At 37.3% G+C, this 17939-nt stretch overlaps 1 protein-coding gene across 4 annotated transcripts in view; it reads right to left on the minus strand.

Annotated features, from left to right (window-relative positions):
• Positions 1-17939, minus strand: part of SUPT3H (SPT3 homolog, SAGA and STAGA complex component) — a 540862-nt gene that overhangs the window by 152758 nt on the left and 370165 nt on the right. For all 4 annotated transcript variants that reach the window (XM_047858055.1, XM_047858052.1, XM_047858053.1 and 1 more), the window contains exons 4-5: positions 6346-6432; positions 3332-3422 (exon numbers count right to left, since the gene is read on the minus strand). In XM_047858055.1, the coding sequence (XP_047714011.1) occupies positions 3332-3422; positions 6346-6432 (178 nt within the window). The remainder of the gene's footprint in view (positions 1-3331; positions 3423-6345; positions 6433-17939) is intronic.

Genomic DNA, 17939 nt, shown 5'->3' on the forward strand with positions numbered 1-17939 from the left:
TGCTTTTTGTTCCCCTTTTTTGTGGATTACATACCTGGTTTTTTGCATGCCAAGTATTTTGTTGTGACTGTTGTTCAAAATGGACATTTTATATTGTAGTAACTTCTGGATAATTATTCCCTCCTCTTCCTGGGGCTTGTTGTCAATGTTTGCTTGTTTGTTTAGTGACCTGGCTAGACTGGTTCAAATAAAATCTTTTTCCCTCACAGCATGTGGCCTCAGAAGTGCTCCTCAGAGGGCCCAGCCTTGAGCATGCAATCCGTCTCCTCGACCACCAGGGATGACTGTGGTTTTAGTCGGGTTCTCTTTGGCCGTCACTTTGCCAGCTCTCTTCATTAAGTTACCTGACTCTAAGGGTATCACACACAGCCATTAGCTTCCACTAACTTCTGGCTGATTGCTTTACTGTTTTTAATTAAATACTCTTGGGCAGAAAACGTTCCACAGATGGACTTGAATCATGTCGGGCCCCTTTGCAGAGTCAAGATATTGCTAGCCTCTACATTTTGCCCTGACCGCGGAAGACTCTTCTTGGCTGTATATTCCCTTCGTTTCCTGTTAAACCTTTAGCTGATGCACTGTTTTGTTATTACCAGTATCACAGAGCTTCCAGCCTCCTCTTAACTGCTCACCATCAGGATTTCCATTGTCTCCTATACCACCATTAGGTATGAACTTCACAGGCTCTGTTCTAAAAAAAATCAGTCCCCGTAGGGAAAGGTGAAGAGCTCTTTGTGAACAAAGCCTGCTTCCCCCTCTCGGCTGAATCTCTGTATCGCTGTACTGGAGCTGGGGGTGGGAATGGCAATCGGCGTCTCTTAGAAAGACTCCTAACTCTGTGAGTGGAGATCTGGGTGGGGAATGGTAGTAGCCCACTCTCTTCTAAGCTTGTCCCTTCTCGCGTGGAGCTCTACTTCGCCTGAGCGAGCTAGGGTAGGGCATTCAGGACCCGGTATTCTCCGCCTGCCACGTCTGGGGTAGAGCTTCCCTATGGGTAGAGAAGGAGTGGAAGGTGCAGTCCTTTCAGCTATTCCTGCATGGAATACAGCTTCTGCGACACGGAGCCAGAGGAGATGTGAGTTGCCAACCTCCTGGGGGACACTGTTGCCTTAGACTTGTGGCTGGAGAATCAAGTGTCCAGGGTTCTTGGGAACATTTGCCCAGAGTGAAGCTTCTACTGAACTAAGGTGGCAGGAAAAGAGAAGAGGAGTTATAGGGGCAGGTCCTGGCTCAAATCAAACAGACTCTCACTGTTTTTGGTATTGTTTCTTTTTTTTTTTTCTTTTTTTTTTGATTTTTTAAAATGTTTATTTGTTTTTGAGAGAGAGACAGAGTGCGAGCAGGGGAGGGACAGAGAGAGAGAGGGAGACACTGAATCCGAAGCAGGCTCCAGGCTCCGAGCTGTCAGCACAGAGCCCGACGTGGGGCTCGAACCCATGAGCAGTGAGATCATGACCTGAGCCGAAGTTGGATGCTTAACCGACTGAGCCACCCAGGCACCCCAGACTCTTCCTGTTCCTAATGAGACTTTTTTTTTTTTTTTTTAAAATATGTGCTTCTCCATTTGCTGTATACCCTTAGGACAATTTCTGGAGACTTTAAGCCATTACTTTCTCTAAAATTTAGTTTTGTATATATACAGAGAGAGTGAATGGGGGAGTAGGGCAGAGGATGGGAGAGAAAGAGAAAATCTTAAGCAGGCTCCATATGGGGCTTGAACCCATGACCCTGGGATCATGACCTGAGCTGAAATCAAGAGTCAGTTGCTTAACCCACTGAGCCATGCAGGTGTCTCAGAAGCCATTACTTTTTAAAGTTTTCACCAGTTAAATGTGTTTCACTGGGGAACGAGTCTGCCACACTGCTCATATGGCCATTCTCAAAGTCCCACCTCAGTATTTGATATATTTTACCTGAGCATTTCATCTTATATGTTACAGCAATTATTTTAAGACTTTATATGACACGCACAAAAAAAGAAAATTTAGATGAAAGTAAACAGGCGAGATTTGAAATACATGAGGAGAGGACATCAAACTGATATGATGCTGTTAATACAACTGAATACTAGGCTTACCACCCTGAGCTTCTTAGCGTTCTAAGGTTGTTGTTAATATCTATCATTGATTCGATGGCAAGAATGTATCAGGTGATTTTCATACATTAGGTTTTAAACATGCATATGAGTTCTACCATGGTAAGTGGTATAATTTTTGACTTATGAGAAAATGGATCCTCAAGTTCACAGAGAGAGAAAGCAGAGAAGAGGGACTGATTAGAATTCAGGTCTGTTTGGGTGTAAGTCTGTATTTTTTATGCTCTCTAAAAAAAGAAACGTTTAAATTCACCTGGATGACTAGTCTTCAGAAATTAAATTCTATGAGAATTACAGTAATATTAAATAGGCACCACTGATGAAACATTTGATATGAATTTTTCTTTCCTTCTTTTCTTTCTTTCTTCCTCCCTTCCTCTTTCTCTCTCTCTTTCTTTCTGCACGGTTAGTACACCTGCTAATTTGTTGAAGGTATATCACAATTCACTTCCAAAATTTGTTAACTCTTCAGTTGGTTTTGAGTAGTTTGCTGGATTTCTTAATCCAGGAGAATTTGTTGATTTATCAATGTAATTATTAGCCATGGATACTCACTACGCAGTGACTATATCCAATGCAAAATATGTGAGTTGTTTCTAAAACACATATATTTACTTTGACTCAGTAAGTATTGTTCAGCACATTTCTGTTTTCAGCTTAGCACTGTTTGATTCTGAAACATTAGTATTTTTTTTTCTAAATATTCTGAAATGGCGAACTGAGTTGGAAATTCAGATAAGGGCAACTGTCTATTCTGCGTTAGGCTGTTGGTAAGATTTCAAAGAGTACTGAAATAGCACCCCAAAATGAGGTGACTTTACATCATACCACATATCAGATACTTTCTATAATAAACTGAGAAAAACCCATGTGTCAATTTCAGATATATACAATAACAGTTTTGTCTCCATACATCTGCGACAGAAAAGTTATTCTTGCTCCGATCGATTAGGTTCTGTATCAACATGATTTTCTCAGTTTCATGGCATTGTGATATAAAACAGGCCACATGATTAAAAAGACTGACCTACCAGATTACTATGAAGCAACGGAAAGAGAAAATCATACGATTTAGCTGCCGACTGAATAGATATTTGGATAGTTTCTCAGCTACGTTACGTCACGGAAGCACATCCGTCCTACTGGGACGGGTATGTCCACGCTGTCACTGCATCGATGTGTCACACGGGCACATGAGCCATGTCGCTCTCCGTTTAGTGTTTTTGTTTAGGTTACCTTCCAGAAGATCATCCTCATCGATGCCCTTGACAATCTTGGATTTGTAGTCTCGGAAAAACATGTACTTTAGCAGTCTTCTCAGTTTTTTCTATTAAAAATACGAAATGAGTAAGAAACCTTACACATACATTCACTTTACAGGTAACAGACCACTACAATAACTAAATCTAATAAACTTGTGTCCAGGATCATTGGGGAAAACACAGCAGTCCTCAGCATACTACTGTGAAATAAAAGGTGTCATCGTATTAAATAAAAAAGCTAAAACAGCTCAAACACAAGTGTTTTTAAAAGTACTCTTTATTTGCAAGTATCTAAATGCTCTAGAATTGCAATCATTGGGGTTTTTGGTTTTGGTTTTTTTTTTTTTTTTTGGTCTTATAAAAAGTTTCAAATTCTTCCTGAAGACTGTGATAAATATCACATGCTCCATATTAAGCTAACTATTCTGACTTGATGAAATTTTGTACACATTGAAGACCAAATTTTATTTTTTGAAGTGATTTATAAACATCTAGACAAGGATTTTGTAACAGTTGCTTTAAACAGTTGCTTTAACAGTTGCTTTAAAATGCCAAAGTCTGGACGACTTTCTATAATCTGAGAAATATTTTAACGAGACTCGAAGCTGACGAATGATAGTTGCGTCTTGATGGTTTTCTTTAGGTTTATTAAAAGACCGTAATACTGCTTACCTTTAAAAGTAACTGATAATACTTTGTAATCTGCTGTGTGCTTACCCTTAGAATTTAATATTCTAAGGGCTCCTGAACTTCAGGTTTAAGATTCCTAATTATGGCTGAACCATAGTACATTTTACACAAGCTCTTTTTACACGCATTTTATTTGATATTTGCAACAACCCTGAAACACAGACAAACATAATCATCTCCTTTTTACATACAGGGAACCTGAACTTAAAAACAGTCTTACAACTAGAGCTTAGCAGGGCCAGAAGTAGAACGTAACCTTTGAACCTGTTCCTTTGTTTATGATTTTAAGTAAAGTACCTACCTTACAGGACCACTGGGAGGAATAAATGGCAGTATGAGTGAAGGTGCCAGGTACAATACAGTAAGCAGTCAATAAATAAAGCTTGAAAATAAACCAGAATTACCAAGAGAAAAACCATGCACCTATATATGGGTCTTCTGCTACCCTTCCTTTCTCTTTGCTTCTCCGATTGTACTCAATACTTGAGATTTAACTTCGTCTTATAGTACACCTATGTAAACTACTTTAATTCGGTCTGGAACACGTCAGCATATAAATACAACTATTATTTTGCAGAGGAAGATGAGAACTCTGGCAGCTATCATATTACAGCTATGTTTGCAGTTGATGAAAGCTTTCTGGTTAAGAGTCCTTCTGGAAGTCGAGGAGCGTTGTCAATTAGTGTATGTTCCTGTGGTTTCAGTATGATTTTAAATTTTGACTTTCCCAAAAGGCAGGAAAGAGCGTCAAGGGGGACTGTGTTTTTTTTTGTGCGATCCTCTTTAACCTCTGCCATGAAAAAAGGAAAGGTGGTTGGACATAGTCTGTCACGTATTAATGCTAACTGCACTGTTCCCCCGCTGCCTTCCCGAGGGACCTTGGCTCCACACCCCCATTTCTGCCAACAGTGTCTATTCCTCCTTGGTCCTCTGAGGATAATGAAGCCGCCAAATCCGGCACATTTGTGCTCTTTCCCATCTCTCTGAATTCTTCCTTCCTACCCACTTCTGGAGCCATCATGCTCATCACATTTTGCCTTGATTATTGAACCAGCATCTTGGCCAGTTCCTTTGCGTTTGATCCATTCTGCATGCAACTGCGCGAGTCCCACCCCACGCAGAGACTTCCCCTTCAGCATATCCCACAGCCTCTCATCGAAGCATACAACTTCAAAATTCTGCTCCTCCAACCAAATCACACATGTTTCCTACACCGGATTACAGCTTCTTGATAGTGGAGACATTTCTTTTCTCTTCCTTTATATTCCTCATACCACCAAAGAGTTAATGAAGTAAGAGTTTATAAGATTTAATAGTAGACTGGCCAAGGTGCGGTTTCTAGATCTCTGGATCTCACTGTATGAGGAAGAGAAAATACATGATCTAAGTTCAGTCAACCTTCAGTCAAGCAGAGTTAAAAGGTTTCACAGGTATAAAGTAGTTGGATATTGGAAAGGATGGTAACAAGGTTATCCAAAAGGTCGGACGGGATGTCTTCTGATAAGAAACAGAGCCACAAGGATATCAAAAATGGTGGAAGAGGAATGGGTGTGTGTACCGAAAAGGCCGGCGGAAAAACAATGGAGCAATCAGATGGACTATCAGAAACTAAACACGGCTGGCTCATTCGGGATAGCAGCTGCCATGACACATGGTGGCTATTCAGCTAGCTTTTGTACATGTAACTTTCAGATGACACTTTTATTAAAAACATGTAAAATTTTACAAAATATTTTCAACTAGCTGCTCATGGAAGATAGTTATAGACTGGTAAATACCAGCCTAAATATTTTATTTAATACCAGGGTTCAAAGAGTAAGAAAGGTAGATCTTTAACCATAAAAGAAAAGTCTAGCCACTATTATGTTTATGCTACTGAAATACTCATCTTGATTTAGTTTTCCCCGAATAAACCTTGAAACAAACTCTGGGAAAGCCTGTAATCCTGTGTAAAATTAGAAAGAAAAAAGATGCCACTTAGTTCTACCCCACTTATTAGAACAAAGCACACAAAGGATACGCAGTGAATAGTATGTAGTAACGAAAATGTCTAAATATATATGTAAGCATAAGTGAAAATTCGTTGCTAGCATAGTTTTGCATAAGTGCCTGACCCACGAAAACAAATACCAAGTTTCTTGTAGTAAACCATTTTGTTGTGTAAACTACGAAGACTAAAACATCAGTTTAATAGTTGTACTCCAATGTGAAAGCTATATAACAAGGACACGGTTCCCAATATGTGTGAATTAAGCACCAAACATGGCCTGTTAATACAATGAAATTATTTTATATTACCTTATCTTTGCGCATCAAAAACAGAAGGTCTTCGGCAGAGATTACCCTGGCTCCCCGAAGCTGAGAAACTTCAGCAGCTTGCTGTAACTAACAACAAAGAAAATTGAGGATTTTTTTTCTCAATAATCTAAATTAAATATACTACGGTCATGACGTCTCAAGGGAGATAAATATACTAAGAGTTAAAAACCTTTGGGAATAATCCGGCAATCACATTACTGCTTTTAAAAGCAAAATGTCTTATGTTTTGAAGTAAAAAAAACACAATTAAATTAACTTATAAGCCCACCTGTAACTGATACAATAAACAGAAATCCTTGATTTCTTTCATGCAAAAGAAAAATCATGTGCAGCTTCCAGAAATGCATTAATGCACCTGAAAATAATTTTATGAAATTTTATCCTCATATCCATGTGAGCAATGGTTTCACTCAGTATCACTAGTTGAATAAGTATATTATTAATCTGAGCTCCCATGCTGGTATGATTTGAAATAGGCCCATTCAGAACTTTAAAAGATCAACAAAAACAGTAGCTGTTTCTAATATCCAAAGGAAAAAAAATAGTTTTAGTTTTGGCAAGTCTTCAGTGGGCAAAGGATTCAGTCTATAAATCATAATACTGGACTGCATTAATTTCTTTCCACACTAATCACATGCACACAAAAAGTTAACTGTATCTGGAATGCACAACACAAAACATACTGCATGAAAAGTTAGATTCCCCCTGCAATGTTCATCTGGGCCCTTATATCTACAAAGTTGAGAGTTTTCTGGAATTCAGAAGTCCTAGAAACACAATCTTACTTGAAAATGACCTGGAAAATAAAAGAATGTGAAAAATGATAGTTCTATTTTCTGGCACAGGCAAAATCGGTTTCGTATTTTGATTAGTTGGAAGGAACATAAAATATGTCCAGATGAAAAAAATAAAGATACTGGAGAAAACACTACAAATATGTGCCTGTAACTTCTTCCAAATTTGATCAAACCATAGTGACTGCACCACAGCATCTCTATCCAATATTATAAAAATATTTACATATAAAAGCTGTTCCTAAATGCATTCTTCTTTGAAAAGAATACATCTAACATATCCCTGAGAACTAATCTTTCAAAAGTGACACACTGTTATCTTAACAATTATAAGGAATCAAATAGTGCATTTGTACTAAAGAAATTCTGCTTGAATGTTCAAGCGATTTTGCTAAGTAAGCTTCAAACCTTGTCTAAATACACAGACTACAAAATAGACTATAAACTCCCTATGTGTCAGCCTCACCACTGAATTTCCTGGATACTGGTGGTTGGTATATAAACATAATTCTACCTAAATATAGAAATTTAAATTTAACTGTGAACCATTTAAAAAGAAATCTTAGGGGAAAGGTTTTAAAAAGATGATGTATCTACCCAGAAAGAAACTACAAGTTTTCAGCAGGAAAAATCTGAACATATTTTTCTAAAAACTGCAAGAGTGTCAGGGAGATACGTGTACACGTTTTTTTTTTTTCCCAAATAAAAACATTTCTACCATAGTATAAAATACACACAATCAATGTGGAGAAGAATATGCGCTCAGTATCCATTTAAATGTCTGGACACAGAGAACATACACTGAACCAGGAGGCAGCACTGACAAGTAACTTTGTATTTTCTTAAATGAAGGATGGGGATGGTTTGACAGCTGCAAAGTACTATACAGAACAGAAGGAATTTCACTGATGTTAAGAAAGGATCAGGATAAGTATATATCCCTAAACTCCCTAAAGAGTTTCCCCAATTAATTGTTTACCCGCATTACATATAAATAAATAATCCGTATTTATTATCCTCTCCAAAATGTCAGTTTATTAACCAGGAAAAAAGAGACAGTGGAAAATAAAGACGTAATTGAGTTAAGACATTTTAAAACACCTTTGAAAGCCAGGACACAACTACTGTAGGGACCTCCAGGAATATACGTCATGGTACGTTGTCATAATTAGCAGGAAACCTGAACTCTATTTTTTGTCTATCCGATGCACCAATTTCCTTCACCTAAACTTGTACCTTACTAGCCCTGGCACTGCTAGGATTCTCTAGAATGCTATGGACTTTCATGAAGTGATTCCTTGAGACCAGAAGTTACTGTTGTGTTACTTCACTAAGCCTGTCTGTCCTGATGTGCCCCATGCTCCAAAATTACCTCTCCCAAACTCTGACCTCTTCTCTACCAAGTGAGGAGAGCTATCGCATTAGCTAATTACGGCGATCACACTAAAGTGTGGATTACCCATTGGCTTCCTTGTAGAAATTTTTGTTCATGCCTATCAGAAAGAGTAAAGAAACTCTTCTTTAACAATGTAAAGCTTAAGGGGCGCCTGGGTGGCTTAGTCTGTTTTAAGAGTCCTGCTTCAGCTCAGGTCATGATCCCACGCTTCATGGGTTCTAGCCCTGTGTCAGGTTCTGTGCTGACAGTTCAGAGCCTGGAGTCTGCTTCAGATTCTGTGTCTCCCTCCCTCTCTGCCCCTCCTCTGCTTGTGCTCAGTCTCTCTCTCTCAAAAATAAACAAACATTTTAAAAACAAAAAACAAAAACAATATAAAGCTTAAAAAACAGGATAGCAGCTGGCCAGGCCAGTTTCACAGAATGCTGAGCTCAGAATTGGTACATTTAATGTGAAAGCCCTTCACTGAGCCAGGAAACCAAAATAAAAAAAATAATCCTAATAACTTCAGTGTTACAAAAATTGATTCTACATTCTAAGAAATCTCAGTTTCTTAATCTGTGAAACTATATCGAAGTTGTACATCATTATTTACTGTTGCATGTTAAATATTTCTGGCAGTAATTTGAATCACTTGAATGGTACACTTCACACTTTTTTATTATAATGAAAGTAGTATACATTTAATTGTGATATAAACTATGCAAGAAATAACAGAGCAGATAAGTACTTTAAGACCAATCACCAGTAGAATGAGTATACAACTTAATCTTCTTAACCATATGGATAAAGGTATGGTTATACTAACCATAAGAGATTTATTTGGAACTTAATAAAATATTGTGCTACAAGACATTATTATTTTGGCACAAGAACAACTCATTACAGCATTTTTTTTCCTGATAAATATTATTTGTTCTTCAAGGTAAACTAAAAATAATATTATACTTGTAAGGACTGTTTAAAAGACCAAAGTTCCTTTTGCATATGAACACTCATCATGCTTGACACTTTCTTTGTTAAACTTTACATTTCATCTTAAATGCCTCATCTTTGATCCCTCGAACAAATCTCTTCTCAATTTCTCATTGCCGTCAATGACACTAACATTCAGACTCACTGTATTTTTCTTCCTCTGCTACATTTTCACTAACCTCTGTCGATTTTGTTTTGTTTTAATCTGCTCAGGTTCTCCAATCTGCTCTCTACTGCCACAGTACTTGTCCTAATCCAGGAAATTGCAACATCTCCAAATTGTGATGCAATCTAGATTTAAGTGCTAAAATGATCTTGCTCAAATATGATGTCCATAATTCTCGTTCTAGGATATGAGACTTCACTATTATCTAACTTTAATGTGTCTTTACAGCCTGACTCACAGATTTCTCTATACATTCATTCCCATCATATTTCTTGTGGGTTTTTTTTTTTAAATATTACTCTACATTTAAATTCCAGTAATTTCAATTCTATTTTCACACTTTTGTGCATCTATAATTGTTAATTTTATGTGTCAACTTGTTTGGGCCACAAGGTGATCAGACCTTCAGTCAAAGATTATTCTGGGTGTGGCTGTAAGGGTATTTCTGGATGAAATTAACATGAGAATAGATAAAATAAGTAGATTGCCCTCCCTAATGTGGGAGGACCTCAATCAATCAGCTGAAGAACTAAACAGAGAGTGATCACCTTGGGGCCCCTGGGTGGGTCAGCTGGTTAAGCTTCACGCTCAAGTCATGATTTTGGCTCAGGTCATGATCTCATGGTACATAAGTTGGAGCCCCGTGTGAGGCTCTGAGCTGACAGCATGGAGCCTGCTTGGGATTCTCTCTCTCCCTGTCTCTCTGCCCCTCCCTCGTACTCTCTCTATCTCTCTCTCTTTCTCAAAATAAATAAACTTAAAAAAAAAAAAGAACATGATCACCTCACACCTGTTAGAATGGTTAAAGTCAACAACACAAGAAACAAAAGGTATTGGCCAGAATGTGGGGAAAGGGGAACCCTCTTAACACCATTGGTGGGAATGCAAACTGGTGCAACCACTTTGGAACGGAGGTTCCTCCCGTATGGAGGTTTCTCAGAAAGTTAAAAAAAGAACCGCTCTATGACCCAGCAATTGCACTAGTATTGACCCAAATAATCCAAAAATACTATTTCAAAGAGATCCATGCACCCTGATGTTTAAAACAGCATTATCTACAATAGCCAAATTATGGAAACAGTGCAAGTGTCCATCAACTGATGAGTGGATAAAGAACATGTGGTATATATAAACAATGGAATATTACTCAGCCATCAAAAAGAATGAAATCTTGCCAACTGCAATGACATGGATGGTGCTAAAGAATATTATGCTAAGCAAAATAAGTCAGAGAAAGACAAATACTATATGATTTCACTTGCATGCAGAACTTTAAGAAACAAAACAAATAAGCAAAACGGAAAAAAAAGAGAGAGAGGCAAACCAAGAGACAGACTCTTAACTATAGAGAACAACTGATGGTTACCAGAGGGGAGGTGGGTGGAGGGATGGGAGAAGTAGGTGATGGGTATTTAGGAGTGTACTTGCTGTGATGAGCACTGGGTGATATGGAATTGTTCAATCACCATTTTGTACACATGAGATTAATTATTACACTGTATGTTAACTAACTGTAATTTAAGAAAAAACTTAAAAAAAAAAAAAAAAAAGAACATAAAGACCAAAGAAAGGGAATGGAACACCTGCCTACCTTGAAATGAGACACTGGTCTTTTTGAGCCTTCTGATTCAGACTAAAACATCCCGTTTCTCAGGCCTTTGGATTCAGGCTGGAAATGCATCTCATCTCTCCTGGGTCTCCAATTTGCCAACCACAGCACTTGGGACTTTTCAGTCTACATAATCATGGGGGCCAAGCCTTTCCTTTACCTATCGATCTGTCTATCTACCCACCCACCTACCTACCTACTTACCTATCCTCACACACACACAAATACACACACAAACACATACATTGTTGGTTCTGTTTTTCTGGAGAACCGTAATATAGAACTATATACTCAAATTATCAGACATTTTTGTATTCTTTTTGAGAAACAGATTCTTTACGGGATGCAACACTTTCTTCTTTTAAATATATTTATTTAAATATAAATATATTTATATATTTATATATGCCTTTAAGGGGCGCCTGGGTGGCTTAGTTGGTTAAGCGTCCAACTTGGGCTCAGGTGGGGATCTTGCGGTTCATGGGTTTGAGCCCCGCGTTGGGCTCTGTGCCGACAGCTCAGAGCCTGGAGCCTGCTTTGGATTCTGTGTTGCCCTCTCTCTCTGCCCCTCCCTTGCTCAGGCTCTGTCTCTCTCTCTCAAAAATAAACAAACATTAAGAACAATAAAAAAATAAAATATAGGTTTCAAAATAATTTTCTCAAAGAAAAAAGTTCTATGATTATCTTCATACAGTAGTGTTCATTACCTAACCTAGGCATGAAACTTACATGCTCAGTTTATAATACCTTAATTATACTTGTCAACAAGTTTCTTCTTTATTTTCCTCAACCAGTTACTTAACACTCTCACTTCCCAACTACATTTTGAATAACATCTGTAGGTCCAGGTCCACCAATCCCCAACAGACAGTTTATAAATGTTTGTTAAATGTTGGCAATCCATTTCCCCTTGACAATTGTCAGTTTTCTCGTCTATGATATAAATGAATTGGGCTAGATGAAGTCAGTAACATTTGTCTGGGACCCATATAAATTCAGCAGAAATATTTCTCTAAAGTTCCAAAAGGTTTCAAAAGTATCACAAAATTAATTTCACAATTATTAACATCCTGAAAGTATTCCATTTTAACCACACTTCTCTTGTACCTCTTTCCTTTGGGTTTTGACTAAATCCCTGGATCTTACCTTTTTGAGAATACTTAGTAAAAAAATAAATAGTAAAAGGCAAGAGCTGTTGAAAGCTATGTTATGAAAAGCTATATTATAAAAAGCTAGGTTGTCCCCCTAAGATTTGTCAGTCTTTCTATCCATTGGTGTATCACTATTTACTAGGCCAGATTCTAGGTCCAATGATGAAAGGACAGCTCTACTTACAACCTCAAAGATCCTCTCTGAAACTCTATGTTGTGACTGAAGGAACTAGAAGTTGGGAAATCTGGATTCCAGGTCCAGCTCTACTACTATGTAAATATGTAAGATCAGATATATCACACAACTTGCCTAGATCTGTATGTGTGTGTGTGTGTGTGTGTGTGTGTGTGTATGTGTGTGTGTATTTAAATATATACAGATACATATATATGTATGTATATGTATATATTTACATTTGAAATGGGTAAATAATGATTTTAATGACTATTAAGAGAGTTAATAATCTTAGGAACAATAGCTCCCATTTATTGAGTACCCAATTTGTACCAAGCACTGTGCTGTGTTGTAAGTATGTAATTTAACTAAAGTTTTTAAAAATTTTAAGTTAAAATGTATGTAACATTAAATTTCAAATAATACTCTAAGTTTTATAATGACAGGCAGGAATACCTTATCAACTTCTTTGCAGTCTGTAATTCTACTTCAAAAGGCAACTACTTTCAACTTGTCTAGCTTGTTCTCCTGTTAGTCACCTCCATATCTGAAGCAAACTTACAACGCTTGTTTTTATTTTCAGCTTTAAATACTATCAACTCTTACTTACAGAAGATAAAGACTGAGTGTTCTCAGATGCCTCGTATTTAGCTATCTCCTTCCCCCGCCTTGATCTTATCTATAAAATATAATTAAAAAAAAATTAATACCAAGTGTTTATACTTTTATGGCTGTGTAAACACTGTTACAGCTTGGCTACTGTGAGCAAATTTCTTTTTACAATTTTAAAAAATACTTTTCTTGGGGTGCCTGGGTGGCTCAGTCGGTTAAGCGTCCAACTTCAGCTCAGGTCACGATCTCACGGTCTGTGAGTTCGAGCCCCGCATCGGGCTCTGGGCTGATGGCTGAGAGCCTGGAGCCTGCTTCTGATTCTGTGTCTCCCTCTCTCTCTGCCCCTCCCCCATTCATGCTCTGTCTCTCTCTGTCTCAAAAATAAATAAACGTTAAAAAAAATTAAAAAAAAAATATTTTTCTTGTCGTTAATCATTTCCTTGGTTTGTTTCCTTGCTTACTATGTTATGAACCGAACACTGTTTCATCACAAACTCCTTGAAAGATTTGAACCATTTAAGGATTCCTTTCAAATTCATTGTTTTGTTTTCACTCAGAGATACCTCACCTGGTGTCCTCCAACTCTTTAACTATTCCTTTTGGATTCCTATTTTCTTGATCCTATTTCTTGCTCTTTCTTAGCTTACTTCATTATTTTGGTAGATTTCTTTTGTTCTTGAGCATAGATATAATAGCTGCTTTAAAAACCCCATTTGCTAATATCAACCTCTGGTCATTTTGGAGTCAGTCTTCATTTTGTCTACTCTCTGGGATGTGGTCATGTGTTCCTATCCCTTCATATTTTAAGGAATCTCAGTTTTATCTGAGATATTGTGAATTGTACCTTATAAGGACTCTGGATTTGGTTATGTTCCTCTGAAGAATAGTGATTTTTATTTTTTTCCAACAGGCAGAATGAAAACTAGAACAGTAGAATGGACTCAAACAAACTACAACACTTATCATCCTCCCCCAGTGGTGGGGCTATAGCTAAAAGATACCTCTGACTGTTTCCTGAGAATAGGTATAAGGGAAATAAAATTTTAAAGATCCAGTATTTCTGAAAATTCATTTAAGCCACCCTCATATTCAGTTAGTAAACTGACTGCGTATGGAATTTCAGATTAAAAATCATTGCCTTTAGAATTGTAAAGGCATCGCTCCACTGTCTTCTAGCTTAAAATATTGCTGGTGAGAAGTGAGGCTTTTTTCTTTTTTTCTTAAGCCTTTATGTGACTTTTTCCACCACCCCTGAAAAACTCTTAGTATTGTTCTTTTCAAACCTGAAATTCTGAAATTTCATGGTGCTGTGCCTTGGTGAGGTTCTTTCTTCATAGATTTTCTTGGTATTCCCTGGGATACTATAATTCATGTTTCTGTTCTTCATATCTGGCAAATTTACTTGCCACTATGAAATCACTCTGAAAATTTCTTTCCTTCTGTTTCCTGGGTTCTTTCTAGAATGTCTATTGATTGAATGCCAGTAGTCTTTGGGCCTAGGATCTCCAATACCAAAGTTTGTTTTATTCAACCCCTCTAGAGAGTAAATCTACACTATTTTGCCAAATGGCAAAAGGATAGTTGACTGCCTATATGGGATAGGGACTGGGACAAAATTGTTTTCTTTACTTTCTACCAATCCTCCTGTTTTTCATCCACCCAAGACTCTTTTCTTCAGAGGCACCTTCAATCCTGATCTTTTCCAGGTTCCAAGGTTTCACGTTTCTCAGCTCTTCTAAACTTTTGGCATTTCTATCCATCTTTAAATTTCCGTAATTTTTTTTGACACATTTCATCTGTTATTTAATATTCTCCCATTTTGTCTTTGTAGGTTTATGCCCCTTTAATTATTCTGCTGTCTTTTCATGTGGTTTCAGAAGAACTGGAGATAAACACATGTATCACCCATGTTTAAGCAGAAACTGATATTCTTTTTTTAATGTTAACATTTATTGAATATACTATCCTATGCTTCTTGTCTTCTATAACCCTCACGAAAAACCTATGAGAGATGTCCAGGTACGCAAACCTGGTACTAAATAATAAATGCTTAATATCAAGCCATTCATTTTTCTAAGGCTAATTTCTTATTCAGAATACAGGAAGGTATGATCATTAACTCAAACCTTACGTTGCATAGAAAGTCTAACCCACAAAAACATTTATTTGCCTTTCAAAACATTTTCATTGCTGGCAATGAAATGGTTGCCAAAATAAAAATGGTTTGGATCAAAACATCCAAGCCCGTTGCTTCATGCAGACACAGCTTAAGGACTGAGCACTAAGCAAGTGTTTGAAAGGAAATGGATTTGTAACTAAATACAGTTAACATTCAGGATACTATAAATGTAAGATACATGACTTCGTATTTTCCTATCATATGATCTCCTTATTCTTTGTTGGTGACTGGTCTTCCACTGTCTTAGACATCTGAAATATAAACAAGTATATAAATTGATAAAAGATGTGCCTAACTCTTTGAGAGTTTCATTTTAACTCTTCTTTTTAGAATAGTAAGTCAAACACAGTTAAGTCAAGTTTTAAAAAAATATGATAAAGCTATAATTATCAGTATCTCATGACTCAAAGAATTTGTTTTTATTTATATACATATTTTAAAGAATTACCAAGCCACAATCAATATAAACCTGCAAAGCTTTAAAAATGTCCAATAAACAATCACTGCTTTTGTTGTATAAGAACAGCACACTGGACAAGGAACTAATTCTTTGGTTACTCCTATTTAAATATGAAATGAGGAGAACAACAACCATTTGAAAGTTTTAAGCTATTTTGCGTAGAAGTTATTCATAAGTAACTTTCAAGTCTAAACACATTTAGGTTTGCAAGGAAGCAAAAGGATATGTTGGAAATTTTTTTAAGTTGAAATTAAAGTAATAAACTAGATTATAACTTACATAGTATACTATTCTGTATTATACCCTATCTACCATATTAAAACTGGATTAGAGTTTAAATATTATTCTATTAGCTAACTGTAGTTACTATTATTTAAAATTTAACTATTTACTATTTAATTATTAAACCTAAAATACTATGTAACTACTTAAGCTAAAATACATTAAAATTGTAGAAAGACGGTAGGTCTTGATTTGCTCAACATTCTACATGGCTATCATTCAGTTAGTCAATAACTGAAAATGATATACTTTTTTTTTTTTTTTAATTTTTTTTTTTTCAACGTTTATTTATTTTTGGGACAGAGAGAGACAGAGCATGAACGGGGGAGGGGCAGAAAGAGAGGGAGTCACAGAATCGGAAACAGGCTCCAGGCTCTGAGCCATCAGCCCAGAGCCTGACGCGGGGCTCGAACTCACGGACCGCGAGATCATGACCTGGCTGAAGTCGGACGCTTAACTGACTGCGCCACCCAGGCGCCCCTGAAAATGATATACTTTAAAGGTCTAAGGGTGTACATTTCATCTGCATTTCTAAAAATTTTGGTGGCTTGCAAAATATATACTTTTCTTTTTATATAAACTTTTTTTAATGTTTATTTTTAAGAGAGAGAGAAAGAGAGAGAGAGAGAGAGAGAGAGAGAGGCAGAGCATGAGTAGAGGAGGGGCAGAAAGAGAGGGAGACACAGAATCCAAAGCAGGCTCCAGGCTCTGAGCTGTCAGCACAGAGCCTGACGCAGGGCTCGAACTCACGAACTGTGAGATCATGGCCTGAGCCAAAGTTGGATACTCAACTGACTGAGTCACCCAAGCGCCCCCCAAAATGTATACTTTTCTTGACTACAAATAATAATGACTCTTTTTTTTCCTCTGCTTATTTCATGGCATCTCTCTGCCTACCTCTGTAATTCCCACTTTTCTAAAGAGGCATCCACTCAAAGAGTTGTGGCCATTAGTTATTTCTCCAGAGGGCAAAACTCTAACAGGTAAAAGACTGAGTTCATTACATTTCTTCAGAACTCTGCCTAATTTTTCACATGATAGCCTGCTTTCATTTTACCCCAGAATTTTAGGAATAAACATAAGCCTTGTACTAAATCTTCATGCTTAGATCAGGGTATTAAAAGCACTGAATTACAACAGACCACACATAGACCAATTTAATGACTGGAAAAATTACCAAATGGGAAGAATAAAGTAATCCTAAAGAATAATCATGAAGAATGAGGAAAACTGATTTCTAATTTTATCTCTATTACTATCACCCTTGTTTTGGCAAAAACAATTTTATAATTTGGTCCTTTTGTTGAGAAAATAAATGGAGAAAGGTGCCTGGGCGGCTCAGTTGGTTAAGCATCCAATTTAGGCTCAAGTCATGATCTCACAGTTCACGAGTTCGAGCCCTGTGTCAGACTCTGTGCTGACAGCTCAGAGCCTGGAGCCTGCTTCAGATTCTGTGTGTGTCTCTCTCTCTGCCCTTCCCCCACACGTGTGCTCGCTCTCTCTCAAAAATAAATAGACATTAAAAAAAAAAAGGAAAGAAAATAAATAGAGAAAGTGCCAGCTTTAGACTTGAGAGTTACAGATTCTGATGCTGGTTCCCTCAAAACCCGATTGCTGCAGGAGGAGAGCAAGGGTCTGCTATGAAACTCCGTGAAGGTGTGGTTTCCTCGGTCAGTACCATGTATCTTGTTTCTGAGCATTTATGATTACCTCCATTTTATGGTCTAACAGCATATTATCTCCGCATGGAGCCCTCTACACACTGATTTCACAGTTG

The sequence above is a fragment of the Prionailurus viverrinus genome, chromosome B2 (genome assembly GCF_022837055.1).
Source record: "Prionailurus viverrinus isolate Anna chromosome B2, UM_Priviv_1.0, whole genome shotgun sequence".
Lineage (NCBI taxonomy): Eukaryota > Metazoa > Chordata > Mammalia > Carnivora > Felidae > Prionailurus > Prionailurus viverrinus.